The sequence below is a fragment of the Rhinolophus sinicus genome, linkage group LG10 (genome assembly GCF_036562045.2).
Source record: "Rhinolophus sinicus isolate RSC01 linkage group LG10, ASM3656204v1, whole genome shotgun sequence".
NCBI lineage: Eukaryota > Metazoa > Chordata > Mammalia > Chiroptera > Rhinolophidae > Rhinolophus > Rhinolophus sinicus.
Window position 1 is genome coordinate 68,976,102 of NC_133759.1, and position 26,174 is coordinate 69,002,275.

General features: G+C 49.9%; 1 protein-coding gene across 3 annotated transcripts in view; it reads right to left on the minus strand.

Annotated features, from left to right (window-relative positions):
* The window catches only part of ADAMTS2 (ADAM metallopeptidase with thrombospondin type 1 motif 2), a 245,741-nt gene that overhangs the window by 66,219 nt on the left and 153,348 nt on the right, over window positions 1-26,174 (minus strand). For 2 of the 3 annotated variants that reach the window (XM_074312147.1, XM_074312146.1), the window contains exon 5: window positions 10,987-11,070. The exons of the other annotated variant lie outside the window; for it this stretch is intronic. In XM_074312147.1, the coding sequence (XP_074168248.1) occupies window positions 10,987-11,070 (84 nt within the window). The remainder of the gene's footprint in view (window positions 1-10,986; window positions 11,071-26,174) is intronic. 3 annotated transcript variants of the gene reach the window in all.

The following is a 26,174-nucleotide window of genomic DNA, read 5'->3' on the forward strand; positions in this document are numbered from 1 at the left end:
GATGGGAAAACATGAAGGACGGGCAGTGACAGATATTCTACAGATATGTGCACATTTATAATCACTTCAGAGAGTACGGCTTCATTCACCCAAACCAGCAGCAAATCCCCCTTTTTAACACAGTTGATGCTTTAAAAATGGTCAATTGTCTTATTTCTTTGATTATCAGTAAAGTTAAATATTTTTCCCTTTTTTGACCATTTGTATTTTTTCTCCTGTTATCTGTTTATTTACATTGCCAATTCTGTTTTTCCTATTATTTATAAAAGTTCTTCATCTATTAGGATATCTTTGCCACATTGCAAATGTTTTTCCTGCTTATGCTTTGCCTTTTAATTGTGTTTTTGGACAGAAATTGATATTTTAAGAATTCAGATATATCTCTCTTTTATAATTCCTTCTACTTAGGAAGCCCTTGACAACCAATACTTTCTTCTTGATTTCTTTGATTTAAACAGTTGAATGTTTTATTGGCCTATATTTATATGATATATCTAATTTACTATATATGAATTTTATATTTATTATACGTTTATTTATAACACTTAACTGTTCTACTTATATTTATTGCATGTTAAGTTATTTATATGAGGAGTGTTTTCAGAGCTTTATATTTTATGCTATTGATCTGTTAATGCTCATGTAAATCCAGTATTATTTTAATTATTTTCACTTTACAAGATATTTGAAGTAAATCCCTTTTAATTTTCTTGGCCTTCAAGGCTTTCCCAGCCATTCTTTTTCTTTTTTTTTAATTAAAGTTTATTGGGGTGACAATTGCTAGTAAAGTTACATAGGTTTCAGGTGTACAATTCTGTATTACATCATCTATAAATCCCACTGTGTGTTCACCGCCCAGAGTCAGTTCTTTTTCAATCACCATATATTTGATTCCCTTTACCCTCATCTATCATCTATCACCCCCCTCCAGTGGTTACCACTCTCTGGTAACCACTAAACTATTGTCTGTGTCTATGAGTTTTTGTTTCCCATTTGTTTGTCTTGTTCTTTTGTTGTTTTTGGTTTATATACCACATATCAGTGAAATCATATGGTGCTCTGCTTTTTCAGTCTGACTTATTTTGCTTAGCATTATAATCTCAAGATCTACCCATGTTGTCACAAATGCTCCTATTTCATCTTTTCTTACCGCCGAATAGTATTCCATTGTGTATATATACCACAACTTCTATATCTATTCATCTATCGAAGGACATTTTGGTTGTTTCCATGTCTTGGCCACTGTAAATAAAGCTGCAATGAACATTGCAGCACACGTGTCTTTATGGATAAAGATTTTTTGGGTAGATACCTAGGAGAGGGATTGCTGGATCATATGGTAATTCTATTTGTAATTTTTTGAGGAACCTCCACACTGCCTTCCATAGTGGCTGCACCAGTCTGCATTCCCATCAACAGTGTATGAGGGTTCCTTTTTCTCCACAGCCTCTCCAACACTTGTTACTATTTGTCTTATTGATGATAGCCATTCTAACTAGGGTGAGGTGATATCTCATTGTGGTTTTTATTTGCATTTCTCTGATGATTAGTGATGTTGAGCATTTTTTCATATGTCTATTTACCCTTTGTATGTCCTCCTTGGAGAAATGTCTCTTCAGGTCCTCTGCCCATTTTTCAATTGGGTTGTTTGTTTTTTTGTTGTTGAGTTGCATGAGTTCCTTGTATATTTTAGATATTAGCCCTTTATTGGAGGCACTGTTTGCAAAAATCTCCCATTCACTTGGTTGCCTCTTTATTTTGTCGATGGTTTCTTTTGCTGTGCAGAAGTTTTTAAGTTTGATATAGTCCCACTCATTTATTTTAGCTTTTACTTCCCTTGCCTTTGGAGTCAAATTCATAAAATGCTCTTCGAACCCAAGGTCCATGAGTTTAGTACCTATGTTTTCTTCTATGCAGTTTATTGTTTCAGGTTCCCAGCCATTCTTGACTGTTTCTAGATGAAGCTTGGAATCATTTCATCAAATTTCCAATGATTAATCTGGGAAAAATCCACATCTCTATTATATCCAGCCTTACAGTGAGGAACAGCATATGTCTCTTCATATACTTTTATTTTTCCCTATCATTAACAATGTGCAATTTTCTTCTTGTGTCTGTCCTGTTAAGATAATTCCAGGTAGTCTATATTTTTTATTATGGTTGTGAAGGGAATTTTTCTCTCCCTATGATCCCTATTACCAGGGAATTGTGGGTACACACAGAAATTATTGATTTTTGTATAATTATCTTACACTTGGCCTTGCCACTCTGAAAGTTTTACAACTGATTCCTTTGGGTTTTCCAGGCACATAATTATCAGAAAACAATTATAATTTTATCTGCAAGCTTCCAACATTGGTTTCATGTCATTTGACATTGTCTAGAATTTCCAGAACCTCAGTAAGAAAATTATGTGTCTCTTTCTTGTTGCCAATTTTACTGTGACTGCCTCAAGGGCTGCATTTTCCAAAGCAAGTTCTGTAGGGAGTTGATTATATAAGGAAAAGGTTCTGTAGAGGAATGGGTTTGAGAAAATGAGCACACAGTTCCATCTCTTGGAAACTTACCGGGCCCTTTTCCATATCAGGCCTTTTTCTTCTGAGAAATTTTGCTGTCAGGAAATACCTGTTTTACTTTGTTTTGCAAGCATTTTTCAGACTTACTTTACCATGGAACCCCTCTATTTTCCTGTGCAAATATCTATGAACATTCTAAGAATTAGCTATGCATAACACTTTTAGAGACATTCGCTTCTTTTTCCACCTTTAAAATAATTTTGGTTGTCATGTTACCATCTGTTACTAGTTTTCAGATTTTTTAAAAACCAAAAGATCCCCTGTAAGCTCCTATGGAGCTGTTCATGCCCCGTGCCTTCGGCATCGAGGGCTCCTTCTCACACCCCCTGACTTGGCATGCTTCCCTATGCACCCCACCCACGGCTTTGTAAACGAGGTTCATCTCTTCTCTCCAGGCTACAGAGCCCCATGCCAGCCTCTCCATGGCCATCCCCACTGAGATGGCACCAGGAACTTCAAACTCAATGCATCTCAACCGAACTCAGCCCCCACACCCTGCTTCGCTTGTGTTCTCCATCTCATGGTCAGCATTACTATCTCTCCAGCTGCCCAAGGCACTGACTCAATGCCTCTCCCACCTTCATCCATTTAGTGCCCATACTCTCCTGATTTGGCCCCTAAAGTTCTCTTTCGTCTGCCCTCTCTCCATCCCCGTGGCCATGGTCCCAGCACAGCCTGCCATTGTCCTCCCTTCAATGGCGCCCACAGCCTCCTAAGCATCACTAAAACCTACCAGCTGTGCACACAGCAGCCCAGGGATCTTCTTGGAAATGAAAATTGGGGTACACATATCTTTTTGAATTAGTGTTTACGTTTTCTTCAGATAAGTGCCCAGAAGTGGGATTGCTGGGTCATATGGTAATTCTATTCTTAATTTTTTGAGGAATCTCCACACTGTTTTCCATAGTGGCTGCACCAATTTGCAATCCCACTAACCGTGCACGAGGCTCCCTTTTCTCCACAGCCTCACCATATTATGCTAAGTGAAATAAGTCAGACAGAGAAAGACAAATGCTGTATGGTTTCACTTATATGTGAAACCTAAAACAAAACAAAAACAGACTCATAGAAACAGAGACCAAAGGGAAGGTTACCAGAAGGGAGGCGGTGGGGGGATGGGTGAAAAGGGGAAGGCGGATATAGTCAATGATAGTGTGACAAGTTTCCACAGTGACAGATGATTATGAGACAGTGCGGTGATCACATTGTAAGGTATAAAATTGTTGAATCACTATATTTACCTGAAACTAATATAACTAATATAGAATTATATACCCACTATACTTAAATTAAAAATAAATAAATACAAATAACATTTAAAAACAATGCAAATCGGATCATGTCATGCTCCTGCTTGAAACTGCCCATGAAAGCAAACCAAACCCTTGGTGGGACATATAGGGCCCTAGAGATCTGCTCCTCTGGCATCTTCAGCATCAGCTTCTGCTGTCCCCATCTTTGCATTCCTCTCTCCAGTCAGACTCCGATGCTGTCTGTCCCTCCAACACAGCCTGCACTCTCTGGCCTCCCAGCCTTTGCATCTGAAACATCCCTGTGCTGGAACGTACCTCTTCCACTCCCTTCCTGTGGCTGATGTCACTTCCCCCGTCACTAGCCCTGACCTCGTAAGGACGGACTGCCTACACCACCTTTCCCCACCGAGTGAGCCCCTGACCCTTCTATTATAATTATTTCCTTGTCCATATGTCCGCTCTAGAAACAGGGACCATGTCAGTGGCCCAGCATAGCACCTGGCACACAGGAATCCTTCAAAGAATATTTATTAGATGACACTTTGTCATTAGGCAAAGAGATGTGATTAATTATTTGAACAGACTTCCTGAGAGTAAACTATCACTATTCCCTGAGGATAAATCCCATTCATCATAGTGGGAATTTCTCCTTATGTGTTATTGAATTAAACTCTTAATGCCTCAAGATTTTTACATCTATTTTTAGAAGAGACACAGGTATGTATCTTATCTTGGACACGCTACCTTTGGCAGCTTTGAGTATAGGAATTGACTATAAAAATAAATTGGGTAGATTTAAAAAAAAAAAATATATATATATATATATACATATATATATATATATGTATGTATGTATTTGTATATATTCTGAAAGTTTATGTGACATTGTATTATCCTTGCTTAACAATTCCTTGCAAATGAATGAGAATGCACTGGCAAAAACATTATCTGACTCTACTTAGAGGTAATTTTAAGATAACTTTGAAAACAATGAAGAACTTTAGTTTCCTCCATGATTATGGGACATTTCTTACATTTTTTTTGGAGTCAGCTTTGAAGTATTCCCCAGGAAGCCCTTGGCTTTCCAGCACCTCCAGGTCCCTGACCCAGAGGTCCTCATTTTTGCCTCAGGTTTGACTCTCTTCTGCAAATGTTGGACTGTAATCACACAGTCCTGCCTGCCTCAGTTAAGGAAAAAGAACAAGAAGAAGGAATGGCTTTGGGTGGGATGAGTGAGCACAGAGCAGGCCAAGGAACAGTTACAATGAGGAGGCTTTGTTCTGTTGACTGACCAACACTGCAAAGGAGGCAGATGCTTTTTAGGCCAAATAAGCCAAAGTTTTGCCAGCACTACTAAGCAATTAACCATGCACAGTTTCTGGATTTTTCTTTATGGGAGCAACCTGGGGGAAACGCAACCTGCCACCTGGTGCCCAGGCCAATGGGTGGTTCTTCTCCCCTCTCTACCTCCAAGACCAGAAGTTTCCTATTTTCTATCTCCAGTGGTAGAAAGAGATGTGGGAGGGGAATATAACTGGGCCTAACCCTCATTGCAAAGGCCTGAGAATTCCTCAGACACAGGAGGGCTTGGTGGAGGGGCCCCAGGCTGGGATTGGAAGGGCTGGGAAGGATCTGGGGTGGGGGAGAGGGAGCACGTTGACAGATACTCTACTGGGGACAGAGGAGAGTCCCATGGGACATTCCAAAGACCCCTGCCTGTGAATGGAGGCTGGAATTGGACCTGCCCCATCCTTCCCTTCCCTGAGTCTGTGTCTGGAGTGCACCACCACGAACCTGGGTAAGGACTGGGGAGCCTTTCGAAGCTCCCGTAGCTGGTCCACGTGTAGAGAAAGGTGTGCACATCCCCTCCTCCACTGATCACCACTGGGCATTTGAGTGACTGCACGGGGAGAAGGCCCAAGTGGAGATGTCCCAGCAGCGGCCCAGGCCATGTTGCCCTGAGTGCTTTCTCTTTCACTGGGAGAAGCACCCTGGTGTTACATTAGAATATACCCATTTAGTTTGCACTTCCTCTTTTTTTCTAGATTAACTAGGCCAGAGGTTCACCTTTTCCAAGACGCTCTTCTTGGTTGATTCTCTTGTTGATTTCTATTTTCTAATTTATTTATTTTTATTATTATTTATTTATTTATTTTCATTTTTTTTGTTTGTTTCAGGTGTACAAAGCAACATAAGAGTTAGACATTTAAACCCCTCATAAAGTGATAACTCACCCTCCAAGCTACTGCCCTTCTGACATCTTATCTGCTGTTACAATACCATCGATTATCTTCCCTATCTTGTATTCTACATCCTGTGATATATATATATATATATATATATATATATATATATATATATATATATATATATATATATATATAGTTGTAGTTGACATTCTATATTATTCTGCTTCAGCTTCAGGTGTATAGCACGTTGGTCAGACGTCTACACCTGGTGTGATCCCCCTGATAAGTGCAGTGCCCATCTGGCACTTTACATGATCTTTTCAACATTGTTGATTATATTCTCCACACTGTATTAACTACCAATTTGTATTTCTAATGCCTTCAGGTTTTTCACCCTGTCCCCAACCCCATTCCCATCTACCACCCTGATAGATCTAGTATCTATCTGGCACCAACCTAGTTATTACAACACTATTGACTATATTCCTTATGCCATACCCTACATCCCCATGACTACTGTATAACAACCAAGTTGTTCTTCTTAATACCGTCCCCTTTCACCCATCATTAACCCCCCTCCCATCTTAAAGAAGTCCCTCTAAGATTCCTTGTAATACTGGTTTGGTGGTGATGAACTCCTTCAGCTTTTTCTTGCCTGGGAAACTCCTTATCTGTCCTTCAATTCTAAATGACAACCTTGCTGGGTAGAGCAATCTTGGTTGTATGTCATTGCTTTTCACCACTTGGAATATTTCCTGCCACTCCCTTCTTGCCTGCAAAGTTTCTGTTGAGAAATCAGCTGACAGTCTTATGGGGGCTCCCTTGTAGGTAACTAACTGCTTTTCTCTTGCTGCTTTTAAGCTTCTCTCTTTGTCTTTAACCTTTAGCATTTTAATTATGATGTGTCTTGATGCTGGCCCCTTTGGATTTATCTTGTTTGGGACCCTCTGTGCTTCCTGGGTTTGTATGTCCATTTCCTTCCCCAGGTTAGGGAAGTTTTCTGTCATTATTTCTTCAAATAGGTTTTCAATTCTTTGCTCTCTCTCCTCCTTCTAGTACCCCTATAATACAAATGTTGATATGCTTGATATTGTCTCAGAGGCCCCTTAAAGTCTCCTCAATTTTTTGGATTCTTTTTTCTTTTTGCTGTTCTGATTGGATGTTTCCTGCTACCTTATCTTCTACATCACTGGTTGGATCCTCTGCTTCATCTAATCTACTATTGATTGCCTGTAATATATTTTTTGTTTCCATTGTTGTATCCTTTATTTCTGACTCATTCTTTTTTATGGTTTCCATCTCCATTTTTATGCTTCCTATCTCTCTGTTGAAATTCTCCCTGAGATCATTGAGCATTCTTATAATCAGTGTTTGGAACTCTGCATCTGGTAGATTGCTTGTCTCCATTTCACTTAGTACTTTTTCTGGAGCTTTGTTCTGTTCTTTTATTTGACACATGCTTTTTGTCTCCTCCTTTTAGCTGCCTCCCTGTGTTTGTTTCTATGTATTACATCTTAGTAGAGTGGCCTTACGTAGTAGGTATGCTGTGGGGTTCAGTGGTGCAGTCTTTCTGGTCATCTGAGCCTTGCACTCCAGGTGTGTCCCTTGTGTGGGTTGTGTGTGCCCTCCTCTTGTAGTTGAACCTTGGTTGATAATTGCACATCAGAGTGAGGGACTGACACTTGGACTCACTGGTTGTGAGGACTGGCCTTGACTTCAGTGGAAGAGTTGTTGTGCAGGGGCTGATCCTACAGAGCAGAATCTGCCTCAGCAGGGCTCTGGTGCCTGCCCAATCCGCCCCTTGGGTGTGTCCTACTTGGAGAGGGCTGGGTGTAGCTCCCCCACATTTTGAAGCTGGCCACTGGAGGTGCCAGCCCCAGGAGCACCTTGGAGGGCATCCGCTGTAGGTCAAGTTCAGCCACAGCCCATGCCCCACCCAGGGCCACCCAGCTAGAACCAGAAAGAAATCCACAGATGGCTGCTGCCCAGGCTGTGCTACAAAGCGCCTTGAGAGGCCAAGTCTCAAACCAAAGTCGGCTGCCACTAGTGCTGGCTTAGGGCTGCTCAGCCAGAGGTAGAGGACATGCACAAGCCAGATGCTGCTTGTCTGGGTTCCGCAAACCTTTGAGAGACCCTCGGAAAGTCTGCAGCTTCAGCCAAGGCAGGCAGTCTCCACAAAAAACTACTGAAAGCAGCCTGGGTTTGCCAGAAAGTTGGGCAGGTCCAGGTCTCAAATCTCCAGGGTGAGGTGAACGAATGTCAGAGACTCAGAAATGGCTGCTGCCTGTGTTCGCACGCTGAGAAGGGGGAAGGGCTCAACAAAGAAACAATGGCCTCTGCCAGCTCCCCTGTCCAGGAGAAAGCCGCCTCTCCAGCCCCCATCCCAAGCCAGACAACTCAATTCCCCACCATTTGTCCCTGCTGCCTTTCCAGCTGCTGCCCGAGTGCTGGAGCTCAGAGACAGTGATTCCATTGGTGGGTTAGTCTGTGCGCAGTCCCTTTAAGAGGAGCGTCTGTGAGTGCAGCCACGCTCAGTCTCACTCAGTCACAATCTCCGCTGTTTTTCATAACCAAAAATTATGGGGATTTCTCTCCCTGGCACTGGAAACCTGGGTTGGGGTGGGGCTGGGACCTCTTGCTCCTTTAGGGGGTGGGGGGAGGCCGCTACAGCCAAAATAACCCTCCCAATTTTTAATGGTCACACGCAGGTGTGGGACCAGCCCGTGCCGCGTCTCTGCCCTTCCTACCAGTCTGGAGGTGGCTTCCCCTGCACGTCCTTAGTTGAAAGGCTCCAGTTCAGCTTGGTTTTAGGTGATTCTCAGTAATGGTTGTTTTGTAGATTAGTTGTAATTTTGATGTGGTTGTGAGAGAAGGTAAACACAGAGTTTACCTACTGTGCCATCTTGGTTGTCCTATTTTCTAATTTATTGACTTCTGCTTTTTCTGAACAATTTCCTCAGTTTTGCTTTGGTTTTGGTTTGGGTTGTTGTTGACAGGTGTTCTGACTTACTGAGTTGAATGAAGGGTTACTTTGTTTCCCTTCTCGCCTGTTCATCTTGGAAAGCACTTGCAGACCTGCCTCAGATCTGTAGTGGGCTGGTGTTTCCATTAGTTTTCCCAACAGTCTGAAATTGCAGCTCTAACATTCTTCTTCCTAAGAGCTGTTTCTGTTTTGATTTTCAAAAGAGTTGGATTTCCAGTTTATACATCCCTTTCTCCCTCACTGGTTTTGGGGCACTGAGTCAGGGAATATAGCCTGGACAGTTTTGCTGTATAAAATTCACTGAAATTTTCTTTATGACTTAAATTACTTTTCATAATTTTCAGGTGTTCTGTGATCCCTCAAAAAGAAAGTACATCCTTTTTGTAGGGCAAGGAAATAATGATATAATGACTAATTTAACTTTATTCAATTACATCATTTGAAACTTTATGACTTTTAAAATATAATCTGTCAAAGTTCTTGAATAAAGGTATTAAAGACTACTGCAGTTAGATTTTTGCCAATATCTCCTTGTTCTGATGGTTTGCTTTGGTAGATTTTGTGATCTCTGTGGGTCTATAACTGGTGCCCTCGCTGTGGCTGCTTCTGTCACTTTAGAGTGATATGTTTCCCAGGGTAAGAATAGGTTTAAGGTCCACAGTTCCTGGAAATCATTGTGTCACACGAGTCTTTCACTGTCATTTTTATACTGTGGGTTTTGTAGATTGTGTGCAGTGGAAGTTTTTTTTAAGACTGAGACGCTCTGTCTTTCAGTTGAGGGGTAACCCTTCAGTAATGCCGGTGCCTGATGTGCTTGTTCTTACTGTGATTTGATATTCGACGCACCGTGTGAGATCAGAGCATGAACTCGAGAATTCAGTTGCCAGGGTTGGAAGCCTGAGTTGCGAGAAGCCAAATGTCTCTGGCCACTCACTTGGCATGGCACTGAACCATGTTAAGCTTCAGTGTCCTTATCTGTGAAAGGGGATGGTCACAGCTCCACTTCCCCATCCGTCCTTGCACTGAGTGAGTGAACATGTGTAAAGTGCTTCTGAACTGCCAGGCACTGGCTCTCACTCTGTCAAGCTGGCTCCTTCCTTGCTCACATCTCTCCTTGCATGGCACCCCATTAATCTGTCTCAGGTCCTCCTGATGCACAGAAGATGCATAGACCCATGCATGGTGCTGGGAAAGGTGGTTCCAAGTTTCACAGTGAGAGGAGGTAGGAAAGGCAAGACAGCCCAGCGGGGGCAGAGGCTACGCAGTATGAGAAGAGGAGGACACAGACTGAAGGTGTGGGCAAGAGTCCAAGTGAGGGGGGGATTAACATGTGTTTCTCATGCTCTGACATCTGGCACCGTGCTGACCCTGGAGGGACTGCCCTCCCAGGGCTGGCCACTTCCTACAGATAGTGAACAAGTCAGTACAGAGCGTGCTTGCCAACCAATGCAGAGTCCAGCCCCAAGCACCTCATTTATCGGACTCTTACACTCTGGGCCACCATCCTCTGTCCTGACTAACCCAGGGCTGGGTCTCAGAGGCCTAAGACAGCCCTTTGCCACACACCTGCTGAAATTATTCAAACTGGCCAATCCTCCTCCTGTTGTCTGTCCTTTGCCCATTCCTTCCTGCGGAAACCACTATAAAGGTGCTCGGTCTTCCCTCCGTCTGCCTACTAACCAAACCTGGTGCTTCCCCAATGGCCCTGCATGGCAGGATCTGTGAGGAATAACCATCTTTTCCATGTCAGTCACCTCCTGATGTGTCAGCCTCACCACACCTGAATAATAACAAAACCTACATGTAAAACAAGGGGCAAGGGTGAAAGGGGAGCTGGAAAGCTGAGTTGACTGACAAGTTTCTTGTGTCTGACAGGAAGCACAAGGCAGGCGGCTGGGAGAGACAGGTGGTTTGGGCGATGCAAACACTTTCAAAGGAGGCCTGTGCCTGGCGGGAGCAGCCCACCGTGAGGGGCACTCGCTCACCTTGCCATAGCTCAGCAGGATGATCCGCACCAGGACCACGTTGATGTGGGCCCCCAAGGACTCGTCATGATAGATTTCGTTGACCTGAAAGACAACCAGGGAGGCGTCGTCAGCAGGGAGCTCAGGCTCAAGGACCAGACCTGGCTTTGCAAATGACACCACCACCCAAACAGCCCCAGGCCAGAATCCTGGGCCCCCCACACCCCTCCCTGTTTCCACAGTGTACATCCAGGCATCACCACCAACCTTGAATCCAGCCTCTCCTTTCCCTCTGTGCTGCCCACCCCCCTTGTAAAGTAATCCAGTCACCACCACCCCTGGATTACTGCCACCCCCTTCCTCAGCGCCCCTCTCTTGCCAGCACAGGCATTTCTACCTGGTGCCTGAACTTGGGCAGGAAATGACCCCTCTGTTTGCTCTAGCCTCTAACTGTATGTGGCCTTTCCTTCAAAGGTGACAGTCGGTGACAAACCCTATGGAGAGTGCTGGCAGTGTCACTAGCAGAAATCACTCCACAGCTGCTTCTGCTGGTTGTGAATGTCTTCCACACTCATCACTACTTGGAAAGGGGGTCGGTGTAGACCCACCCCCACACCTGAGTTTTAATGCATTAATGAAAAACAGATACTACTGTGTCACAGAGGAGCTCCCTGTGCTGCTTTGATAACTGCAGTTCATATAACTGGCTTCCTTTGTATTTTATCATTCATTTATTCTCATGTATTTTATCTTTGCATTTAAAAACATTATTCTGAGCAGGTGCCCATGGGCTTCACCCAATGCCAAAGGGGTCCTTGGCACAAGAAAGGTGAGGAGAGCCTACTCCCCACAGCACACCCAGAATGACCTTCCGGGAATGCTGGACAGGTTTTCCCCCGGTTCGGGCTGACAGACAGAGCCTTCCTTCCCACTGACCCCACCCCCCACACTCTCAGGATCTGACCTGGACCTGCTCCTTCGCTGCCACCTCTTTCAATGACCCAACCCTCTCCTCCTGGAGGCCCAGCCTCTCGGCCACTTCCTCCTGGAAGGATCTCCCCAGGTTTGCTCTGCTCCTCAGCAGCACTGGTGTCTTTTGCTTGTTGAGTTCTTTGCCCCCATGATTGTGAGCTGCACAGTTCCCTGTATATTCCCTGCATGTTCCCAGCACCCAGGACACAGGAGCACAGGCAAGTGCTCAGGACAAACTCTGAAAGAATCAGTCTACTCGTGCCATCACTGACAGCAGGATCATGAACTGGCTGTGCACCCCTCCTTGTGCGTAGACAGAGCCCAGAGGCTGCTGAACGGCCCTTCGGGAGGGCAGAGCCCACTCTGCTATCTCAGGCCAGCACCGTACTCCCTCTGAACCCCAACTTTTACAGTCTGCATCTGAGCACGGTTATTGCAACCTATGAATACCAGGAAGACCCTTCCAGATATCTGAGCATTAACAAGGAAAATCAACAGTGATGGATGGACAAGCAGGCACACAGGGCACGTGAGACAAGGAGCCTGGCGGCCACTGCGACTGTTGCCATGTATTGAGATGGCACCAGTGAGAAGGCAGAGACGACATGCATGGCGGGCCCCATCTGACTGCACAGCCCCTGCCAGGGGCCTTCTGTCCAGCAAATGTACCCTCTGATTTTGCCTGGGCTCCCCACCCACCCTGGCTCTTGCAGGGAAGGGGCCGCTGACAGACCTACAGGAGCAGGCACATCACTGTGACTCGGTGCACGAGACCGGAGAGGGTGCGTTGGCAACCGGCCACCTGCAGCTGACAAGCTGAAGCCCCAAGAGGCCACACTGTGTCATCCCCTCTGCAAAACAAGGGTGGTAGTCCCTACCTCACAGAGCTTTTGAGGGCTAAACTTCCATATGTGTGAGAAGGAATTATGGTGAAAATGGCAAAATGCTGTATTTGTCACTGTCAGTAGAGTATATTGCCCCAACACCCCCGCCCGAGGTCTTGGGGATAGGGTGCACTCCCCCAAAGCACAAATGTCTTTGACCAGCTTTGAGGGTCAAACTATTTTAGTCTACAGCAAGATAAAAACCCTAAAAACCAGTTTATCTTAATCGAGAAAAGGGTTTCCTTCTTCAGAGTAATTGCTTTATCAGCAGCAAAACTGGCCAATTTGGCTCCCAGAGTTTGAAAGTTATGGTGCAGAAATGAAGGCCGTGGTGACATGGGGAGGTCCTGCTGTAGTTGGAAGGAGCAGGAGAGGGATGGCCAGGCTTTACTTTACTTCTTCCACCCCTGACCCCTGGCCATGCCTGGAGGGTAAAAACAGCCCTGATATTTGAGAGAAAGATAAGAGAGGAGAGGGCTTAAACCCCTGCCCCTGTCAGCTGTCTGACATCTGGGGGATATATTCACATCTTGAGGGGCTTCAGAGAGCAGAAATGGAGGCACAGGAACCTTCAGCAGCAAGAAGCCTACAAGTGCAACCCACCTCCTGGCTACGTGTGAAAACGCAGGCAGAGCAGGCAGGATGGCTGGGGGTTGGCTTTACCTGGGTCTGGGGGTACCGCTGGACCTCAGAGAGAGCCCAGGGGTGCTGGCCTGCAGGAGGGGAGGCAGGATCTCCTACATAGCCTGTAGCTGAGAGAACAAACCCCAAGGGACCTGAATGCTGGAGGGCCACTGCCAGGGCATAGCATGCTGGGACAGATGTATGCAACACAGGGAGGCCACACCAGGCATGTACCCCTATCTCAAGGGAGGAAGGACAAGTGTTTGAAAGCCCTGCTGTGGACTAACCTGTCCCCTCAAAATTCATGTGTTGAAGCCCCAACCCCCAATTTGAGAAGGTGGGGGGGGGGGCTTTGGAAGGTGATAAGGGTTGGCTGAGGCCCTGAGGGTGGGAATTCCGTGATGGGATCAGTGTCCTTATAGGGAGACACACCAGGAAGCACCCTCTCTCCATTCTCTCTCCTTCTGCCATGTGAAGGCGAGAAAGTGGCTGTCTGCAAGTCAGGATGAAAGCCCGCACTAGGAACCGAAGAAGCTGGCACCTTGATCTTGGACCTCCAGCCTCCAAACTGCAAGATATGTATGTGAGTTTTTTAAGCCCCTCAGTCTGTGGTATTTTGTTATAGTGGCCCGAGCTAGTGATGGCAGGCCTGGAGTCAGAGCTTAACCTCTTCCCCTAAAGGCTTTCACATGGGAAGAGCCTGAGCCCCTTCTCACGGTCCAGGCTTTACTTTTCCTTCTGTCCCGTGATGAGGGCAGCATCAGTTATGAGAACTAAAGGAGTTGTGTTTTTCCCCACCTTTGAGCTTTGGTGTGTAAATGTCCCACCCACCACGCACATAACCCCCCCAGCCCAGCGACAAGCCCCCTTAGGTTCCCAATGGGACTTCTCGAACCGAGCCACCACTGGCCTCTCTCTCAGAGCCCACCCACTGGAGTCTGGAATCGCATTGCCTGGCCTCTTCTTCTCCATGAACCCTGGCAGGCAGAGAGCTGTTGGCCCCACTGTGTGCCTGGCATGGTGTTACCACTCAAGATTTAGCAGTGAATCTGCACAGAGCTGGCCCTCTCTCTGGGGAAATGGAAAGGGAATCTCGGCAGTAACAAAACCAGCTCCACAATTGTGATGACACTGGTGAGGGCTGCAAGGAAAAGGTGGAGAACTAGAGGGAGTATTAATGGAGAATCTGCCCTTTTGGGTGGGGATTGGTGGGCCCTCTAAAGACATGGCACTTCATCTCATAGCTGAGAGATGCAGATAAGTTATGGTGTTCCTGCCAGAGGGTGCAAATGTCCTGGGGTCAGAAACAGTGAGGTGTGTTCCTAGCAGAGAGGGTAGGATAGGGGGAGAGTCCCAGGAAAGAAGGTAGGAGAGGGCCCCTGAGGTCAGTTAGGAGAAGGTTTCCAACTGTATTCAAAGAGCAATGGACAATATGATGCCAAATGGGGGCGTAATGATGCTGCATTTTACGAAGATTACTCTGGTTCCTCTATGGAAAGTAGATTGACGTGTCACTGCAGCGGTTGAAATGTGGTAGTTTGGGGCTCAAATTCAGGGAAAAGTGGAAAGAAGAGACAGACATGAGGAGTGACCTGGATTGGAATCGGGGACACCTCCCACACAGCCCTGGAACAACTGGGGCCTACGCAGCCCTGTCCCCTTGCTGGCAAAGGAAGCCAGTCGACCTTTGTTCTGCAGAGTGGGGGAGGGACAAAGGTCCTAGGGTCATCTCTCAGAGCCTCCCCAGAAATCGAGGGGCTCAGGGTTCCCTCAATACTCTGACAGCACCACTCTGAAGCCCGTGCTCTGACTACACTTCTCAGAGCTGTCCTGGGTGGACCTTGAGGAGACCTGACCCTGGTGCACATAGCAAGGCTCTGAGCCCGTGCTCACAATCCCTCTGGAAGATGGGAAACCCGCCTTGTTATTTGGAAAAGACTCAAGGCTAAGTGCCCAGAATTATCTCATGTTATGCTCCCAACAGTCCTTTGAGGCCAGGAGGGGTGGTCAGCCCCACCTTAGCAGCTGGGGAGCTGAGGCTGGTCCCCACAGGGAGGAAGGAGATGCCCAGATACTCCTGTTCTCCCTGCCCTGCCACTGGGGCTGAGGGTGGCCACTCTCATTTCGGGCAGGGAGTCTTGTGTCCTTGGACACTGGGTAGGTCTGACCCTGACTCCTGATTTGGGGCAGGCAGTAACCAGAACCCCAGGAACGCCCTGCTCAGCTTGAAGTTCCTCAAGGCAGAGGCCCACATCCTGCTGGTGGTGCAGACAAGGGCTCCAGAGCCAGGGGTGTCAGGCCGCTGAGCCAGGGTCCAGGCTGGGGGGGCTCCGCCTTCAGGGCTGCCCATCAGCTGCCAGCTTCCAACGGCTGGGCTGGATGCCCTGACCCTACCTTGGAGGTCAACTGGGCTTCCTGGGCTGCTGAGGAGTTAGACAGGGCACATCCGGAGTGCCCAGCAGATAGTCAGCGAGCAGGCCAGGCCACACTGGTCAGGCCGGCAGCCGAGCCTTCTCTCAGATGCTCTCAGCCCTGCCTACCCTGGTAGTCTTGGCCTGTGGTGCCCTTTTCTGGGTTTTCTGCCCTAGGAAGCCTCCACCCCTTCCACAAGGGGACACAGGTCCACACAGGTTACTGCTCTGTGACATTTGCACCTCTGGCGGCTGCTGGGCCTTCAGGGTGGCCCCAACATCCCACTCAGGAGCCTTCCCTCTGGCCCCCCTGAGGCCACTCCCAGCAGCCCCGTCCCAGAGGGCAGGACACCCATGGTGACCACTTGCCTGGGCCAAGTTCTTGCTCATTGGTGTGGTGTGGCAGAGACCCCAAACTGGCAAACGGGTTCCCTTCTGGTGCTGGCTCCCAGTCCCCACAGTGGCCTGAGGAGTGGCCCTGCCCTGCCCCCTGGGGCCATGCCAGCTTTCCAGGGGTCTGTGGAATGGCCCCCGGCCCCTGGCCAGCTGCTTCTTGCTCCTCATGGGATGCAGCTGCGAAGCCAGAAGGCTGTGGTGCCCCCCCCAACCTCAGGTGTGGGAACCACGGGGAAGAATGAGTGAAATTCCCAGTAAAACACTCACATCCTTTATAGGGACACAGCTATAACATTTTTGCTGAGCAGGGAGCTGATAGACGAGGCAAAAAGAGCAAAGACAAAAGGCGGCCTCCAAGCATCTCCCTTACATCTCCCCTCCTCTCCAACCCCCCCCCCCACCTCATCTCCCCAGCAGGCATGTAGGTGTCAAGGCTCCCGAGCACCTTCTCGCCTCATGTCCTGCCCACAACCCCCTACGCACACCATACTTCACGAGTCAGTCACCACTCAGAGCAAATCTGACCTCCTTCCTCTGCCTGAAACCCTCACTGGATCCCCAGTGCCTTCAGAAACAGGCCCTCGAGGCCACTTGGAAGCTGGGCTGGCTGGCTTCTCTGTGATTCGTTTCAGCTGCTTTCCTCCAAGAGCCCTCAGTCCCGACAGCTCCCCCTTCTCGAAGCCTGGCTGCCTCTCCTGCTGCTTGTGCAATGGCTCATGCCTGGGATTCCCTCTTCTCTTCTCCAGCCCCTGAATTCTTACAATATCTGAAGAGCAATTGAAGAAACAAAGTCATAGTAATAAATGTGTTTCAAAGGAAGGGAGCAGTTACTCTCCTGCTTAGCCTCTATCCCTACCTAAGGCCCTCCCACTGCAACTGGAATAAAATCTAAACCCTGCTGCCTCTTCTCGGGTTGGCCTGGCCCTAGGGCTCCTTGCACAGGGAGGCCATTCCTACCTCAGGGCCTTTGCTCTTGCTGTGCCCTCTGGCTTTTCACGTTCTTGCCCCAGCACAACTGTCCCCTGCTCAAAGCAAGCCCCTAAAGCCCCTGCCAAAGCAGTTGCTCCCAGACTGGATTACCCACTTGATATAGGTGACACCTCTCTTCCTTGCTCACTACTGTATCCCCAGCAGTGTTGCGCACATAGTGGGTGGTCAGTAAAGAGTTTTGAATGAATGAATGAGTGGATATCTTTGGAGAGTGTGGACCAATAGGAAATGGACAGAGTGTGACTACAGCGGGGTCCATGAAGCCCTATAATGACCTAGGCCCCGCGACTTAGTGCCCAGGCACCCTCACCCCGCCCTGTGCTCCCTGAGGCCTCTGTGCTGGGAGAAGCCGCTCTCCTTGGTCCATATCGCAGTGGGTAGAGAAGCTGGGACAATGTCCTTGAGCCCTGTCTGAGAAATTGATCCCAGAATCTTTAAACCTTGGGGGAAAATGTTCAAAGCGGCAGGGAGAGAGGCCAAGGGCTCTCTTGTTTGGGGAAATACATTGTAATGTGCCTTTTGCTTATGCAAAGATGCAGCCAATTTCTATTCTGGAATAGACAATGAGGCAAGACTGGCTCTGCATGATAATGTAAGAGTTTGCCTTCTTCTGGGGCAGCTGTGAGCTCAGCTCCCTGACCACAGAGCCCTGGGGCCCAGCCTGGAGTCTCCTCCAGGAGCAGCGTTTGGGGGAGAGGGGTCTCTCATAGGCAGACCTCAGGCATCCTCCCCTCCCCCACCAGTCTCAGAGCCTGTGGGGCACGACCCCCCACCCCTGAGGTGTGATCTCTGTCACCTAACTGCACCCCCACGATGTCGCTGAAAATAATGATTTTTAATTCCTCCTGTAATTCCTATTCTTCTGCTGCCCGATCACCATTTGGACCCAAGGAAAGAAAGAGGGGCAATGCCACCATGAGGAGGCAGGCCATGGCACATAGGATGTCCTCAGGGACAGGACTGGGGGAGGAAAAAGTGTCTTGTTGATCCAGGAGGTCAGGGGAGGTGGCTGAGCAGAGGCAGGAAGACAGACACAGTGTTATGGCCCCATCCTGCTGCTGCTCCCCACACACCTGCAGGTCCCCAGGGTCAAACAGGTCCCCATGGCCATAGGCAGAGTCCACTTGCGATGCGGCGCTCAGCGAGGTGAGACATGGGAGGGCTCGAGTCAGGGAGCAAGCCCAGGAACAGCCTGGCTCCCCAGCCCGGAGCGGAGTGTAGGAATCAGAATCTCCAAGCTGTGCTGGTTGGGGATAGGGGTAGCTGGCTTGGGACTGGGAGAGGCTGCAGAGTGGACATGTCGCCATGGCACTGGGCTTGAACTGGCCAGGACCCAGTGCACCTGAGCAGCCCAGTTAAACAGCCCAAGGACAGACCTGGCCCCCTAGCAAAAATGGCGAAGACTCAGGCCAGCCTTCCCACTGCCACTAGGGCCCCAGGGGATCCCAAGTGATGCGGAAGAAAGGAGAAACCCTGCCCGGCAGGTGTCCACCCAGAAGAGACTGAGGAAACCATGACACTTCAGACTGTCACCTGTGGGCCCTCCAGGCCTTCAGGGCTCCCAGCAGAATCCAGAAGCTTCTCTGCAGCCCTGCTTGTAGCTCCACAGCTCAGTGCCCGACTCTGCTGTGAGCACACCCCTCCCCAAGGAGGAAGCATGTGTCAGACACTGTGGGAAATGGTTTTGTCCTTCTGTGTGGCTCCCTCATCAGCCACCTGGGTCCAGGCTCAGAACAGGCACCCAGAAGTGGGGCGCAAGGGGACAAAGTGCAGGTGAGAAGGTGGCTAAACGCACTGCTGCACAGGGGACCCAGACCAAAGGGGAAGGGGCTGAGCCTCTGGAGGCACAAGGTCCCCTGCAGATCTTTTCTGTGTCTGAAGGGCCACAGGGGGCCCACAGGTCCATCTCAGTGCCAGGCTCCCGTGGGGCAGGGGCACGAGGACACCGCCCCCCTCCAGGCCATTGCCTCTGCTGCGCCATCATGGTCTCAAATCCCCTTACTTGTTAGATTGTTAGCTGCTCCTTCCTTCCACTGGACCTGTGCTCCCGAGAACCGGGACCCTTCTGCATCCTCAGTGCCTAGCGCCCGGCTGGCTCCCAAGCTTCAGGATCAAGTCCAAGCTCCCCACCCTGTCTGGCCAGCTCAGTCCCTCTGACCCCCAAGCCTCCCGATTCCGCATCTCCCATTCCAGGGACAGCCGAGGGCGTGGCACCCTCTGCATAGAACGGCACCAACTGCACGTAGTCCAAACCAGCTGAGGGTCACCTCTACTCTGACCTTCTCCCCAGCCAGGCAGAGGGCACTGGCTGTGTCGTGGGGTAAGGCCCTTGTCCTCCTTGCTTCCCTGAGGCAGGCGAGCGTCCCAATGAGAGCCAAGCTTCTTGGGGACAAGAGCTAGGATGGTTTGGCAGATGTCACGGACAAAAGAAGGACTGTAGCATCTCATTGGTCAGCTGTGACCTTCCAAGATCTGTGCCAGGTACCTCCTCATGTCATTACCTTTCACCTCCCATACCCTGCAAGGGAGCATTATTGTACCTGTTCCGCCAATGGGGAAACTGAGGCTCAGAGTAACTGAGAAAGTTGCTCACATGAGCATGAGGGGGAACCGGGGCAAGGCTTGGAGAGCCATTTGGAAAATCTGCTGAAATTACAGCGTGCACCCTGTGACCTGGCGATTCAAACGTCCAGCATCTGTGATGGAGAAAAGCTTTGAGCATAAGGAAGAAGGGACAAGGACACTTAGGCTACTGGGACTTCTTTTCCATGGACTATTTTAGTAGAGTTTATTTTTTCATGGGAGTCTGTGGGACCATAGTCACTTTATGGGAACTCATTTACTCACTTATTCATTCATTCATTCAAAAGACATTTACTCAACACCTACTACATGCCGGGCCATTGGCCAATCAGGTAAGTGGACCCTCAGAATCCCACATTAAACTTGTAGTGCCTTGTGTGAACCCCTAACCCTTCTGAGACACGCTGTCAAGGGCCCCCCGGCAGGGGAGCAGGACCCCAGCATCACTGGACTGCCCTTAGCACAGGAAGACAGAGACGTGACCACCCACATCAGTCCAGACTGGAGCCCAGCAGCACCACATTCTCTGCTTTCCCGGCTCAGCTGTCAGCTCCTTGCTGGAGTCTGCATGAGACAAGCAACACAGCTGCCCCACGCTGTCACTGAGGAGTGCTGATGCCTGGCCCTCGTGGTCCTCAGGGACTCTAACTCCTGCTTTGACAACCATCAGCTCCCCCAGGGAGGCCAAAGACAAGCTGCTCAGAGGTTTCCTTGTCAGCTGTCGGGAGGTGTCCCCCAGGGGGCAGGGAGGTGGGGAGGGGGGGAGAGGCAGAGGTGAAGATAGCCACGGTATCCCTGTCAGACGTCCTCGGTCTGCTTCGTCATCAATGGCAGTGTGTGTGTGGGGGGGCTATTCTTGACCCCACCCCCACTGGAATGGGCTCCGTGCAGGCAGGACCCCAGGCTCACTCACCACCACACTGTAGCACCTACACGTCTGGCACATAGTAGGCGCTCTATACAAATGTGCTGAATGAATGAGGGACAGGGTGAGTGAGAGAAACTTAGAGAAAACAGGAAGGTGCACTGGACAGAGAAGCCAAGGGGAAAAACCAGGAGAGTCACAGAAGTAGATGGAAAGGAGAGCCAGGAATGGGCACATATGTCAAATGCCGCTGGGAGTCAGAGGGGCCAAGGTGAGAACATGCTTTGGGGCAGGCGTCCTCAGGGGTTCAGGAGTGCTTGCTCCTCATGTCAGAACAGCGGGAGAGGATGTCACCTGGGCCAGGTCCCCAAGGAGGACTTGTCTTCCCACAGGCACAGGAATCCCGTCTTGCAGGCCCGAGTCGTGCCACCTACCTCTCTGAGCCTCGGTGACCTTACCTCAGAAGGTAAACCTTGCAGGGCTGTGGTCACATAGCAGCCTAGCCGTCTGTCCCCTCCAATCTTTCCTTAGGGAAAGAAGACTCTGCGGGACTGTCCCTCTTTGGGGTTGAGTTCATTTATCCTAAGTCTCCCTATTTGGTCCCTGTAAGCAAGGTCTGCAGTCAAAGACGAGTAAGTTTCCTCATGGGAGGAACGACTTAAGCCAGACAGGACCCCATTGGGACCCCCATGAGTTAACATAATAAAAGTCAGGAGGTAGCCATTCCCCTCCTCCTCACCATTATGGGAAGCTGCTAATGCATGCCCCAGTTGTTGTCCTGCACTCTGCTATGCAAAGGACCTATTAGAGCGATAAGATCTCGCTCTTCCTGCTTAGCTCATGGGATGGTTTTACCTTGTGAGACTTGCTCCCCCAGGGGGTTGAACACACCCACCTTAGTCGCCTGGGGACAATGAGCATCGGTTGCTTTGTGACAGATATCTGGGAATTGGAAGAATTTTTATGGTGTGGTTGTGAAAATTTCGCAGACCCTGCCTCTAATCATATGATGCTTATTGTAAGAAATCAATAAATACCCACGAAGACCTCTGGGGCTCCAGTCCCTTGAGGCTGCGAGTCCCTTGGTCCTCTGTGATTTAACTGTATTTGAGTCTCTGTCTCTTTAAGATAGTTTAACCCTCGCCGCCTCCCTCGCCTTCCCACGGCTTGTGTTGTGCAGGTCGCAACACAGGGCCACTGGGGAATGTAGACACATCACAATAGTGCTTCTATGCACAGGCCCAGCACATGTGAAAAAACCCAGCAGCCTCAGGCCCGGGGCAAAGGCATTACCGGTAATGGAAGGCATGGGCTCCAAATGCCTGAAGATAGATGTTTCTCTTTTAAGACCCCAAACCAACTTCATCACTGCCCTGTAATAGTATGATGGTGGATCCCTTAGCCTGGCACAGAAGGCTTTGCCAACCTCAGGTCCTGCCTCTCCCCCAGCACCTGACACTTCAGTGGGGCCCAACCGTGCACTGTGATGTCGCAATGCTGCTGGGCCTTTGCACATGCTATTCTCCCGCCCGCAGCAGCACCGGCACACCCCGTGCTCCTCCCCGGCTAACCCCTACCTCTACACTAGGGGCAGCTCAAGTGGCCCTCTTCTGAGGCACGCTTCCCTGTCAACACGCAGTGCTCCCTGTTGCTGTGGTCAGTACGCATGTTAACCAGGGTGCAATTCTTCACTCCTTGTCATGCCTCCCACACTTCCCATGTTCTGAGCTCTCTCTGAGTGCAGGGACACGACTGCTCACTTCTGCACACAGAGCCCAGAATGGGGCCAATTTAGACCCAGGGTTCAGAGAGCACCCACTGAAAAACATGTGACCAGAGATGGCTCACATTCGCGGGATGCTCTCCAGGCACCCAGCACTCTGGTAAGTACTCCTCTGGTGTTGAACTCGAGTCATGCTCACAACATCCCTGGGAGGTGGCATAACTGCCCCATCACAGGACACAGTAGGGCAGGCCAAAAGGAACAGTCAACCCACTGGCTGGCCAGACTTGCCTGCAATCGTGTTCTGACTCACTTGTGCAGTGTGAGGTCTTAATTTCAATGCTGCTGACATTGAAAAATAATTAGATTTCCTATAAAAGCTGAATTTCCAGCTTCTCATGGAAAAAAAATGCTGGCAACACTGGGTCCTACATGACCACAAGTGAGTGGGGCCCAGAAGGGGACCTCCAGGGGTGTGGAGTCTCCTGTTGCCCCAATCCCCACCACTCCCTACTGCCCACAGCCACCCTTGTTCCTGACCATGCCTCCTGCCTGGCTCCCATCAGCATCTGAGACTGCTGCCCGCTTGTAAGCGGTATATCCGCTTCACACACACCACTGGCCCTGACAGCCCTACCTCCTGGTGGCATGTGGGGCCATACTCTCAGGCCAGTGGGACAAGCATGAGGAGCAGAAACAGTGCCAAGAAAGCCCTGCTGTGACCCAGGGCACCAGCAGACCCCGAGGGCCTGGGGAGCTTCTGCTCCCCATCCTCCTCCGGTGCTATGGCCCAAACCCAAATCTGTCCCCCTTGCCAGGGAGCTCCACTGGGATTGCCTTCAATTTAAGGGAACCAAAGTTTAGCATCTAGTTTCAGAGACATTTCTCTCTTTTCCTAAGAACCAGAGGACTTTGGGTTGCACCGCCCCCCGGCTGGTTTGCAGCTGAAAGGCCAGTTTGCGAGATTCCCCCCAGGACCAGCAGAAAACATCCCTGCCCCTTCCCCTCACCCCCCACCCCATCACCACACAACCGACATTCCTGGAAGCTGGTAAGGAGTGGAGCCCGTATGCCTCTGATTGTTTGCAAACCCTGGCAAGGCTTTGGTAAGCCCAGGCCAATTTCTGGATTAAATTAGAAAAGAAAAGAAGAAAAAATCTGAATCCTGGCACAGACAGAAACCATTCATTCAACAAAAATTGTTTAAGAACATACTGTACACAGGATTGTTTCCATGCTAAGAGGGATCAGAGGGTATGGCCTCTGAAAGTTCAGAAGCGCTTTGGGTCCCATGTTCTCCGTGGGCCTGAGGAGCACACATACCCTCAAGAGAAGAGGTGCCTGGGGGCTCAGGAATCCTCCCAGGACGTGAGCAGTTAACACAGTGGGGAGAGACAGCTCTGCCTGCCCAGAAGTCAGCTCCTCCTGTTCTGCTGTTTTCACGTGGTTATTAAGACCAGCTCATGTGATTCCTTTCAAAAGAATCCTCGAAGTGGCCTCACAGGTCCATTGAGCTGGCTAGGCTGGGCCCAGGGTGGGGGTGGGCCGGGGTCTGAGCAGGGAGGGCGTGGAGATCAGCTCAAGTGTGGGGTCCTTACGATGACCTTGAGAAAAGGGCTGCTCTGGCTGCAGGGAGGCCTGAGAGGGTGAGGCAGAACTTATCTCCTGAGGCCACCTCCTGCCCGAGACTGTGCCAGCCTCTATGGACATTCAGAGTGTTTGGGAGGTTTGAAGACGAGGAAGCCAAGTTCGAGGCAAGGCAGACCTTGGCCAGGTATGCTAGTGAAAGCCCGGGTGAGGACGCAGCTGCTTCTCCCTTCATTCTAGGCCTAGTGCTCCCTTAACATGGACCCCCGAGGGCCCTGGCACAACGGGACACACGTGCAAAGTCTAGAGGGCTGGGGCCACAGCACAAGGTGCACACTAAGAGTAACAGGTTTCTTCAGAGCCTGAGAGCAAATATTTAGCACTAGACAGTGACCACTTTCAGCTCTGCAGGCCACACAGTCCCTGTCCCAGGGATTCCACTCTGCCATTGTCACACAAAAGTGGCAGAGACAGTTAATAAATGAATGGGTGTGGCTGCGTAAACTTATTTTGTAAAAATGTTTATTTACAAAAACAGATGAGGGGGCCGAATTTAGCAGTCATTTTGACAACCCTGTTTTAGAATCTCCAGCTTATCTTGAAAACTTTATGTGAATTTTGTTTTAACTCCATAATATGTCTAAGTTTAACATAAAATCGATGTTTTAAAATGCTTGCTGTCCAAAAAAAGTGGCATTTCAGGGAAGACACCTCACATTGTCCTGTGGCCTCAGTGGCCTCAGCAAACCTTCTGAGGTTCCAGAAACAAAGAGCAATCATGAGCTGCCTTTGGGGGCGGGCTGCACCCACAATGGTCTGCCTCAGGTTTACAAGGAGTGCACTTGGAGGCAGCTCGTCCAGGCAGCTCTGGGTCTCAGTGGACACTGAGCTCCCAAGCAACACAGCAAGGCCTTTGGTTTCTCAGGGAAAAACAGGATTGAAGTTAGTGCTTCAGTTATATGTTATAAAGCCAGATAGGAAGCACTGATCTTGGACCCAAATTTTATATTCCTTAGTCTTGGCACAAATAGATTTTATTTTTAAAAATGCATATGTAAACATGTTACTTTGATAATGGCTCCAATCTTCCCCTAGGCACTCCCCCCTGGCCTCCCATTTGCCTGGCTGGCAAGGTAACTGAAGGTGCCACGAGCACGGGGGTTGCATCCTAGCACAGCTCCTTGGGGCCAGGCTCCCGCTGCCACAGCGCCGAGTTTGCAAGCAGAGACACGCTCAGAGCCTGGCAGAGTGGGTCTGAGAGCGTGGAATTCCCTAAGCACTAGGTTCAGTAGCAGCAGGTGTGTTCAGGGGTGTGTCCTGCATCCCAGCCTGAGATGACCAGACACAGCAAGAGGCACATTTCCAAAGAGAAAAGGTCAAGCAGGACAGTGGCTCCCAGCACACTGGGAAGCCAGGCAGAGGGGAGTTCCTAGTCCTCAGGGCTGGGCCTGCTGGGGGCAGTGGATGAACTGGGAGGAGGAGCAGGATGATGGCAGGGGGCTGGCTGTGCAGACCCCACATGGGGCTCAGCACTGGTGGAGGATGGGCCTGGAGGAGCCAGCAGGGCTGGATGGGCCACACACCGCTGCCTCAGATTGGTGGGTGAGGCTCCCTGGCGGCCTTCCTTGGGGGTCCCAGCCTCTAAGGGCCCCTGGGCCAATGGGACCAGGCCTTAGCCTGGGTTTGCCAGCAACCTTGAGGCTACAGTGTTTAAGAGCTAAAAATCAGTACAAGGGCCCCAGAAGAAGAGGCTGTGGCCCCCAGCCTGGCCCCAGCTCATTCTCAGACACAGCTTTCTTCATCTGGGCAGGAGCTGCGATAGGGCAGCTTTGAGCAGAACCTCTGGAGAGCAGGGTGGGGAAGAGCCATGGAGAAGGGGCCCTGAGGCGGGCAGTGCAGGGAAGGGGGGCGGGACTGACATTCCTGGGTTTGCAGGCAAGCCGCCAGCCTGTGCTCAGAAGGGCCCCCACACTTGGGGCCTGGACGCAGATGCAGGAAGGGTCAGGGTGGGTGCATGTGCCCCGTGGTACCTGGAGTGGTGCGACGGCCACAGCCATGCCACCCACGGCCAGTGGCCCCACACTGGTCTTAGCAGAGGTGAGCCTGTCATACACCCCGACCTAGGTGCCAAGGTGTAAAGATCCTTGGCCATCTGCCCTGTGCTGGGGCAGTGG